Source organism: Trachurus japonicus, chromosome 23 (assembly GCF_045865225.1).
Source record: "Trachurus japonicus isolate A0001 chromosome 23, Traja_1.0".
NCBI lineage: Eukaryota > Metazoa > Chordata > Actinopteri > Carangiformes > Carangidae > Trachurus > Trachurus japonicus.
This window is the reverse complement of record NC_140929.1, coordinates 12,861,013-12,871,426: the sequence shown is the minus strand read 5'-3', so window position 1 is coordinate 12,871,426 and position 10,414 is coordinate 12,861,013. Positions and strand designations below refer to the sequence as shown.

Genomic DNA, 10,414 nt, shown 5'->3' with positions numbered 1-10,414 from the left:
GTGAAAAAAAAATTAAAAAGTATAATTATTTTGGAATTATGAGAGTTAAAGTATCGGGATATTCCCTCTCGAGGTACGATGAAGGTTCAGGTAAAATGGGCCAGCCGTTCAGTTAAATTGGGCCAAGAGAGAACAACACAGTAATTTTAGCAGAAATCATTTAAATTTTAATAATTAATTGACACTACTACTAAACTACAACACTAAACTAAACATTAACAGTAAATACATAAGAGGTTGAAGACATTTTTTAATCTTAAAATGCATTTTAAAATTACATGATCATGTTGTTGCTATGCTCTTTGTTAACTGACCATGTTATAGGCTCTTTTACTGTGTGTGTATGTGTGTGTGTGTGGCATTATAGATGCCATTTTTTCCCCCACAGTGCTAATGGCACCATGAGTGGCACTGACCAACCTTGGATATATATCTAACTTTGAACATGTTTTGCACCCTCAATTTCTGTGTAACTTCAGTGTAAGACTGTGTTTTGTATGTGGCCCATTTTAGCTGAAATGCATGGCTCAATTTACCATGATGCATTAAGGTAAATTGAGCCACCCACAAAAAATGCATTTAAATTAAAAATAAGTAAGCTTAGCAAGAATTTTGCATTCTATCCAATGGGGGGAATCACAATGTGTATTATAAATCACATTTTTTATTGTAGATCTGTTTTTTTACGGAGTTATCAACCTTATCAGTATCAAGTGAAATTTGTTTGCCAGGCCACTTTTCGCACACTTCTCCTCAGCAGGCTGGATATAAAGCATTGTCCCACCCACAACAGCAACCAGAGATCACTCAAATCAATTGTTTTTTTTTCAAGTACAGTTGTAGCAACAATTTGAAATCATTTACAGCCATTGCCTGTTAAAACTTAAAAAGCTAGGAGGCTCAAACCTTAACTGGCTCATTTTACCTGATGGCCCAATTTACCTGATGTCACCTACTTTCCTTTTTACTTTAAAAAAGTTTTTTGGCACACAAAAAATATCGGTCACAGGTGCAGCTGAGCAAGAACAAACAACAAGCTTCAGATGATCAAGAATAAATGTGAAGAGGTCTATAAGAGCCGCTAAATAGTATGTGCTGCAAGTTATCCTTAAAATACAATTCCTTTATATTTCACAGTGAGTGAAAAGTGAAATGCAGCAAAGCGTTGTATAAACAGCTTCAGAATTAGACTTTAGGCACTGCAGTACAGTCCAACAATACGATGATTTGTTTTGGACATTGAGAATTGAATGGAACCCGTTCTAATATTTTGATTCCATCAGAATTGTTAAGAGGTTTTAATTTCAATTCTCCTAAACGGTTCCTAAACAATTTTCATTGCACTTCGTCTGGTAATGCCGATGCGTACACTGGTGTCCAGGTTGAGGGTATACTGTAGGTATTCATTTACTAAAATAGATGATACTGTTCCATCCAAAAAGAACTCAGGTAAGCACCCTCATTTAGACCATGCAAACCTTTTTGATCCCGCCTCTTAAAAGAATCAGAATTGAGAATTGTTAGGGAACCGGAATCGAAACACAGAATCGGAATCAGAATTGGATTTGTTTCCATCAGCCTGTTTAGATGCGCATCTAGAAGTATCGCATCGGAAAATGATGATGGAAACTCCATAATTCAAACTAAAATCCCCTGATTCGCACAAACTAAAATACGAATTAAGTGTGACGTAGTGCAACAACATGGCGGACAACATAAGATTTGTGTGAAATACCATAGTAACTTTTTGTTAATATCAGTAAAGGAGAAAAACATCACTGCTATCCACTTGCCTGATAAAGCGTTTACAGGCTGGTTGCCATGCCAACCTGCGGAAAAAAACTTGCACGAGTTTCAAAATTTCAGAAAAGTCCATACATTGTGGTGGAAAGTGGGGCTTGAGGTTGATTCTCTCTTGGCCAAATAATATGTTCAACACAAAAAAGATGGTTTCCCTCCCTCCAAAGACAGTTTCTGGATGGTTTGTTCACATCAGCCAACACAGCATCAGTGGGTAGCAGAGGTGAATCCGTCTCTATCATGACTGTGTAGAATTTCCTAGTTTTACTATCCAACAAACTCAAACATGTAACCTGATGTTCGACAGGGGGAGGGTCCAGTTCTTCTTGCAGCTTCTTCAGCAACGACACAGGAATGCTTCCCATTGGGTTGTCGTCAATCTCTTCCTCCGAATCTCGTTCCTCTCGCGCCACATTCGATCCGTCCTCTGTTTCTATGGCTACAGCCTCATCACTTTTACTTTCCTCAACTTCCCTGTCTTTGCTGCTGTCCTCATCTGTTTGGTCACAATTGTCCTTTCTGAGGAACACCACTCGAACCAGTTTCTCTCCTCCACTCAGTCTGTATTTCCACTCACTCAGCTTGTACGAATAAGACTCATAACAAAGCTGAGAACACAAGGAAAACATGTGTCAGATGGTTCCCATTCATATTTGACCGTTTGTGTTGTTTCTTTTAAATTTCATCATCATTTTGTCATGGAACTTACTATAACAGTCAGCGACAACATCACAGCCAGAATGCACAGCACGAGGAGAGAAATCGGTACACTGACGATGAAGAGCTAAACACATCAGAAATGATACACAAGAGAGATCAAAGATATCCGTCTATTACTGTGTGATAATAAGCCTGCGAATATGTATGAATACTAAACTGAGTGAAAAGATCTGCCAAATCATAATAGTTCTTACCCATGTTATCATGATGGCCCAAAATGTGTAGCTGCCTTTCACTGTAAGGGACAGGACTGTAGGGAGACAAGGCTACACACATGCACACACGTGTGTTAATAGTGAATGGTCAAGACTTTATGGATGTAGTATGACTGTCTATGTTAATCCAAGGCTAAGAACAACTACATACTGTACCTTACTGAACATTGGCATCCATTGAGATTGTTAGCATTGAAATTGTTTGTGTAATAGCTAGGATGACCTCTACATCAAGATGATTTTACGAATGGAATTACACATGACTTTTTTTTTCACAAAACAATCAACAAAAATAGGAATATTTAAAAAAAAAAATTATAACATTTTTCAGTTGAACAAACCAAAAATGTTCTGAGTTTGGTTTGTGTTTGTGTGTAGCACTCTCAGCCAACATCTTACCTTGTAATAAACGCTGCTGTTTCTATATTGAGCCTAGAGCAGAAAAAAAGGTGAAAATTATGTGTCTGTTGCAAACACTGTAAAATATACACAATATTACTGTGTTGTGAAATTTACATCAACTCCTATGCTATAGTTATCTTAAAGCCCTGTCATCTTTAATGGGATTATTTGAGTTTGAAAGACTCACACATTCAGAGCTGTCGTCCACTCCTTCACATAAGCAAGAGTCAGGGATGATAGACCTCCAGTCTCCATAGGACTGGAGTCCGCAACACTTAAACTGGGCCAAACACACACACACACACGCACATTTGCAGGCAATGAGTAGGGGAGACAGCTCATAGTAGATGTATAATTCCAGGACAGATTGTGACACTTATGACACTTAATAAAACAACAAAGATAAAAAGTGTTACAACCATCCCCACCCGAGTCAGCCATTGTTTGACCAGCTGTACCAGCATGGTGGTTTGAAGTAAACATCGATAAAATTACTCATTTTTTAACTAAGAACCTGCTCTTTCATCTTATACAAGTTATCTAATTCAAACTTCAACGGTATCCATACTAGTCAAAATTTAGGCTTGGTCCAAAATATTAGTTTCTGACCTAAAAAAAATGTTTTTTTGGCTGTAAAACCTACACACTTATTGACACAGCCATGCAAATTAACTTGCAATGTCAGGGAGTAAGTGGGTACACATGATATTGATCACATAACTCTGTTAACTGTTAACCGTTATTGGTGAAAGTGATGCTGTTACAACCATCTCCTTGTTAAAACCATCCCCAGTCTCCCCTAACATCAGCACAATTCCTTACAGTAAGACATCCTTTCACATTGTTCCTTACCTCAGTCTGCCAGCGGTACACATTTCCTATACCGTTACAGTTTCTGACGTTCAAATGCATTTGTGTGTCTCTTGGTGTATGACTAAGAGGTCTCAGTGACATGTAGCGCCTCTCAAACGCCACTAATCCCTATGGAAGAAAATGGATGAACTGAATGACAGCTTTTATTAACATTCCTACCATTTTTAAATACACATTTCATAGTCTTTCCCCTGTTAATGGAGTTGCTCAGTCATCAGCATGTGACAAAAAATCTAAGCAAATTTCCATCAAACTTCATCAATCATCAATCATACAAGCAGGTTTGGTATTACCCACCTCCTTCTCCTTCTGCCAAACATCCGCAAAATTTATAGCCATGTACACAAACAGGACACAGATCCCAAACACTGACTATGGAGGGACAACAAGAGAGAGATTTTAGAATTATGTTGTGGTTTTTTTGTTTGCTTTTTATCTTGCACATGTCAGACACCAATACATACCAGCAATATGCCCCATGTAGATTTTTTTAAAATTGCAAGCGGTAGCAGGATACAGATCGGCAGACTGAACCCTGACCATGAATACACCATCGAGACCCGTCTGAGCACTGTGGCCTCGAGCTGAAAGACGGACAGAGCACAACACTGGAGTTAAACCTAAGCCAGTACCAAAAGCTTCAGTCAAAATCAGATTCTCGGATAGTCATGTCCCTTCTGAAAACTGTTGATTTGGTATTAAGTCTCTGTCTTGTTCACAGCTGTTAAGTTTCCTTCTGAGCCCCAAATTTGAAGCACAGCACCCATACTTGTGTACCATATTTCTCTGGTTACACATTCTGTCACTTATTTCTTTTAAAACAAATTAGGAGCTCCATGCATTTAGAAACACTGAAATTCTTATTTGCTTTCTCATGCAATCGTTCTACAAAAAAAAAAAAAAAAAAAAAATATTACACTGTCCAAAGCCTGTCAGCTACATTTCTGTGCTTTTCAAATACTAATGTCCTCAAAAGGTGTCACATACAACAGTAAGTCGCAAATGGTCTGTGAAGTTGAATTTAGGGCTAAATTGCAATTTATTAAGAAATCATAAGAATGAAATGATGGCCGCAACAGTGCACCCTAATGATAACCTGCTGCAGAGGCTTTATACGAAGAAGTGTGCTGCTGGCATCACATCTGGTTGTCCATGTTGTCTTTTTAAATCAACACACAGAATCCTAGCTGCAAAAAACTGCATTCAGTTAATTTTAATTACTTGTTGTCTTTATTATAGGCTATGTTGCTTACATGATTTAAAGAATAAATATGTTTACTACTCAAAGTTAGTTAATACATTAAAAGTTGAATAATGTAATTAGTTGTCATTATGCATGCATTACTCAGCATTAATTAACACATTAGTTTATAGATTGATGCTTAATAATGTACTAATTAACGTTAATTAAGGGACCCTTATTGTTAAGTGTTACCAAGAATAATAGTAAGAAATAAAGTGTGTAGTGTAGTTTTACCTCAGGACTCTTCCCACATTCAAAGCTCTGGCTGTTCACAAGGTGCCTTGTCGCTGTTAATAAGAAGACCAGCACTGTACAGCACACCTAGAAGGTCATATAAACTGTATTACGCAGCTGTAAACTTCTCTGTTGCTACTTTTACCATACCAGTTCCTCTCGGCAAATCCGGGAATTAATGGAATACTTACAGCGTATGTAATCACAATCGATGTTACAGTCCACAACATACACGTATTAGCCATTTTGCGTGGTCTCAGCAGTAGCTTTTGTCTTGCATCTCCCCACAGTTGTAACCACAGACTGACGCGAGAGGCTATCACAGACTGGGCGTAGGTGAAGCTGCGTGCAATAGGCTACAGTATTATACTGTCCATTTCTACCGACAACTGCTGGGGGCTGACTCCCAATAAAAACGAAACAAAACAAAAACGCTACGTAATTTTCAATCATGACCCATTCTGTGTATTTTTTCACAACTCATAACCGCTAAAGTTCCTCATCCTAAAATATGATCTACATCTATTTAGATAGATCTTTGATATTGTTATAATTAGGGGCGTGTCTACTGGGTTGACACAACCTGATGATATGGATCAGATTAAAACGTAAACAACAGATTACTTTGGCTTTCTAAAGTTGATTTGCTGTTAGGCTACTCCGTTATATATTTTTTTTCTCACTGCCAAACATTAAGCAAAACTCTCCCGGATAATAAATCAAGCCAGCAAAATAACTGAAACTCCTCAACATCCTCTCTGTGAACTGTACAGGCGCTCAGTGATGAGGAAAGCCACTCCCATCACTGAGGACCCCTCCCCTCCCACCCCCTGCACCACTTGATGCTGCTGCCATCAGGAAGAGCTAGAGAAGTTAACCCCACTGGCACTTTTTTTTTTACTGGTGGATGTATTTTAGTGAGTGTGCCTGGGTGTGGTTCTTATATGTTTTAATGCTTCATTGAGCTGGTTTAAAGATAAATTAGACAAGATAATTTAGATGGAAAGAATCTATCTACTTTCATTTGTTTGTGTTCTTGTAGAATTGTATCCTAAAATATTTTCCTGACCCTCTGACTGACTTATGTTTGTATGTGCCAACGGGTGAAACTAATGTTGCTAAAGTGATGATGATTTATGATCAGTTGTCTGTTGTGTTTTATTTTTGAAATTTAAAAGTCATTTTCTGGTAGGTTATCCCAAATCTGGTCCGTTGATTGTGCACTGGTTGGTGCATCAGTTAAAAGCTAGGCCAACCATTCTGTATTTCAAAGTACAACATTTATTTAGTTAATGCAACAAACAAGTAACAACAAAATTTTAAACTGAAACATAATCATCATCTTCAATCTTTGGCTTTTAAATGTATCAAGTCAGTATTGTTCACTGATGTGATGTGACAAAGTAAAAATATGATGCTCTGATCATCTTATATCATTTTTAAAGTTAATTTGTCACAGCACAAGTCAATGTTGATTACCTGAAAATTTATTTCCTTCATTTTCCGAGTTTTGTCCATTGTGAGACTTTCAGTCTGCTGCATGTTTGCAATCAGGGGGAAACTAACAATTCTTGTCAAGCTCCTCTGTCCTTCTGGAGATCGGTGGCAGTATACGTGGCCGTTTGTGTACATTCCCACTCTCTGTCCTGGAGCACTTAGCTGCAGTGAGCTTGATGTCAGGCAGTTTACTGGTGGTGTTGAGCTCTGTGGGGCACCCGAGGGCGCTGCTGCTGGAGCTGGACCGGCTCATTTTAATCGGAAGCAGACGTGCAGGCATTGGTCTTTCCCGTTTCAGCTGACTGCCTTCCATATTGCTACAGCCTTGTTTGGCAACTGGACAAAAAATGAAGGAAAGCTTGGTCAGTAAAATGTACTGTTGTTTTTGAGTGCATCCTTAGCCGTGATTACATCATAAAAAAAACAAGACAGCGTAGCTTCTAGAAAATACCTTGCAAAAAGATAAATACAATAAACGCTTCATCTTAGATCTTCTATAAATGTAAAGTACCTCTTTATATTGGTTCCTAATGTTATTAAAGGGATAGTTCAACATGTTTGGCAAATTGTCCCATTGCCATATAGTTTTAGGAGTAGGTATGTTACCTTTAATTGTCGGTGCAAGCTATTTTTAGAACAGTGGAGCAGAGCCGCGAGCTGCTCAGAGCTACGCTACGGAGGCTAATGGGATTTTTGGTTTCTCTCATCAAACTCATCAAATACACAATCCAACAACTACAAAATGCTCTCGTGGACAAGTTGTGACCTGTGAGATAATAACGGAACGTTACGAGACAGAGTTGTTTTCAAGGTAAATTCATGCAAAACCGCTGATGCATGCACCAGTCGGGGGCCAAAATGTTGAACTACCCCTTTAAATGCCCGCCCTCTCCCTCCATAAATCCCCTCTGACCTGCAGGAGTCGTGGTCAGCTGCTGTAAATCACCTCTGCCCTGCTGAGGATGCAGGCTGGAGGCCGAGGAGAGCTTGTTTAACTTCTTCAGCTGCAGCTGGGGCACGGCTGTGACCGGCAATGGGGGTAAGTGGATGGCAACCTCTTCACCACCACCTACATGCTGATATTTCATAGAGAAGTTACATGCAGTGAGGAACAACTTAGTGCGCACATTTGTTCTGAATTCTTTGCTTCAACCCAGTTCCACCACCACTGGTAATAATTAGCGCAGTGTTATCGGTAATCAAATGTAGAATAGAAATACATTGTGTATACATTTTAGACAGACAGACTGACCTCCATGTTGCCTGTTTCTGTTGCCATCATTTTATCATTGCCAATTTCTGGCAGGGTGATGCTGGCAGGTTTGGATCGTTCTGATGCAAGGGCGTAATGAATGTGTCTTGCACAAACCTGCCACCAAAAAAAAAAAGTAGTTTAGAATGACAATAGAGATTTGAAAACAAACAGAGCTCAACAACTGATGTAAATGTTTCTTTGTTGTGCTATAAACTGACACCTCCACTGTTATATCTGACATTATAATGAAAGTGGATAATGCTGAATGGAATCAAATCCTGTTGACAAAACATAGGCCTATACAAAACATATTTGCAGCATGAAACACAAAATTGAAATAACTGTTACTGTTTGGAATGAAAAAGATCAAACTAGTCTAATGAATAAAACTAAAAGATAGTACAAAGATGCAGGAAAAGGACCGAGGATAAAGAAGCAGCACAGAATCAAATGTATTTCAAGTGAATGACAGATACAGGCTGAGTAAAATAAATGTATTTTTGCACAAACATTTTTGTTTGGATCAATTCCATTTTCTCTTTTCTGCCGTTTCTCCAAGAGTTTCAGCTTTCGCCTGGAGACAAAGTCCAGAAAGGTCAACTTATATTTCTGTAACACTGAACAATTATGACTCCAAATCAAAGAAGTCATTGCACATTACTGAATTTCTTTACCGTTGTTTTACGGTGTTCATGGTTTCAGTCAGACAGTGCAGTGAGCTGATGTAGTTCTGGGTTGAGGTCAGCTTTCTCTTCAAATACGTGGTGGATCAGATGCAGATACTTGCAGATAAATACAGGGTGTTGCAGAGACGACTTGTCCAGCCGGTGGTTTACTGTAGGTGTGAATGTGTAGTGAAGGTTCCAGTGTCAGTGTGATGTCACACACTGACACTGAACATTCCAGTTCCAATGATGGAACCATCACACATCATGGAGCAGGACCTTCCCCCTTTCATATCAAAAAAATATGAAGGGATCAGAATAGCTCTTATTGCCAAGTAGTTACAAGGAATTTAATTAATGTATTTGTGCAAACAGGAAAGAGAACTTATTAGATAAGTACAGGCAAAATACAATAACAACTGAATATAAATTAAGACAAATAAAGAAGAAATGTGGCAATATATAAATAAAGCTGTGATGTAAGTGGATGTGTATGTGGACACAGTGCATTGTTAAGTCCAGGGAATTGTGCAGTTTTCGTGTTACTGTAGAGGAGGGGGTGGGAGAACAGAGTAAGAGGGGGTTTCTGGTCTTGTTCGTGAGTGAGACACTCAACCAAAATATTTTTAATAAATCTGAAACTACTGTACCGGTACAACTCACTTTGCCATCGATATCTTTATTTATATCAAGTCATCACATAGCAGCCACAACAGACATATAAGTGGAACTAAGTGCTGTTAATGTGGTTTGATGTGACACATGACACTTATTATAGAGCGCGACCTGATCTTTTCTTCATTAATAGATCAGCTGTGAGCTGTTTCCCTGGCAAATTACAAATGTTTCCCACTTGGTGGCGCCAGTGGATAAGTTACCCAACAGTGACTTGAATGTAGCTGTTAAATTGAAAACAATGGTGCTCATCCATGAAGTCCTGACTTAAAAAAAAAAAACGATATTTGAAATTTTTATTTTAAATATTACATTTTTTTATTCTGTGTTCAGAGAAATTTGTCGATTTGGTTACATAGACACTGTGTTAGGTTGGGTTGTGTCATAATGCAGCATGGTGTCACTACTATAAACCTACTCTGTGTAAAACAGTTACAGTGCGTTTGAAATAGACTGGTTCACGCGGACACAAACGCGTACACACACACACACACACACACACACACAGCTCTCAAAAGCCAGGACAGTAATTACATGTCTAAATCTGACAGAGCGTCCAACCACCAGTGTGTGTGTGTGTGTGTGTGTGTGTGTGTGTGTGTGTGTGTGTGTGTGTGTGTGTGTGTGTGCAAAGACAGAGACAGGCTGGCTGGAATCTGTTGAGGGAAGGGTTATACTGAGGGTGTTGCTACACACACACACACACACACACACACACACACACACACACATACCGGTATATATACACAGACATTCATACATAAGGAGGCCTAGCAGTGCCACATCACCCACCCTGATCCTCAGTCCACTTTGATTCATTGACTGTGGGTCACAT

The 10,414-nt window shown here is 38.9% G+C and overlaps 2 protein-coding genes across 2 annotated transcripts; both read right to left on the bottom strand.

Moving 5' to 3' along the window:
- Nucleotides 1-1,862: 1,862 nt before the first annotated feature.
- On the bottom strand, nt 1,863-4,777 carry LOC146962658 (uncharacterized). The gene is made up of 9 exons (XM_085769945.1): nt 4,774-4,777; nt 4,551-4,594; nt 4,308-4,382; nt 3,990-4,118; nt 3,325-3,417; nt 3,135-3,167; nt 2,715-2,786; nt 2,510-2,584; nt 1,863-2,408 (listed from the first exon to the last, which is right to left on the bottom strand). Exons 1-9 carry the CDS (start codon nt 4,775-4,777, stop codon nt 1,863-1,865), a joined length of 1,071 nt encoding a protein of 356 aa, XP_085626071.1.
- A 2,256-nt stretch (nt 4,778-7,033) lies between these two features.
- Nucleotides 7,034-8,986, bottom strand: LOC146962657 (uncharacterized). The gene is made up of 5 exons (XM_085769562.1): nt 8,914-8,986; nt 8,750-8,813; nt 8,237-8,353; nt 7,898-8,060; nt 7,034-7,320 (listed from the first exon to the last, which is right to left on the bottom strand). Exons 1-5 carry the CDS (start codon nt 8,931-8,933, stop codon nt 7,049-7,051), a joined length of 636 nt encoding a protein of 211 aa, XP_085625688.1. The 5' UTR covers nt 8,934-8,986; the 3' UTR covers nt 7,034-7,048.
- Between the last annotated feature and the right edge of the window lie 1,428 nt (nt 8,987-10,414).

What these genes read in the sequence shown, in the direction of transcription:
- LOC146962657 (XM_085769562.1), bottom strand. Translation starts at nt 8,933, where the DNA reads ATGAACACCGTAAAACAACG. An exon ending in CAGAAACAGGCAACATGGAG is followed by an intron (nt 8,061 to 8,236) that starts GTCAGTCTGTCT and finishes ATGAAATATCAG; the next exon opens with CATGTAGGTGGTGGTGAAGA. An exon ending in GCTGACCACGACTCCTGCAG is followed by an intron (nt 7,321 to 7,897) that starts GTCAGAGGGGAT and finishes TTTTTTGTCCAG; the next exon opens with TTGCCAAACAAGGCTGTAGC.
- LOC146962658 (XM_085769945.1), bottom strand. An exon ending in ACAGCAGCGTTTATTACAAG is followed by an intron (nt 2,787 to 3,134) that starts GTAAGATGTTGG and finishes GCATGTGTGTAG; the next exon opens with CCTTGTCTCCCTACAGTCCT. An exon ending in GGGCCATCATGATAACATGG is followed by an intron (nt 2,585 to 2,714) that starts GTAAGAACTATT and finishes TGATGTGTTTAG; the next exon opens with CTCTTCATCGTCAGTGTACC.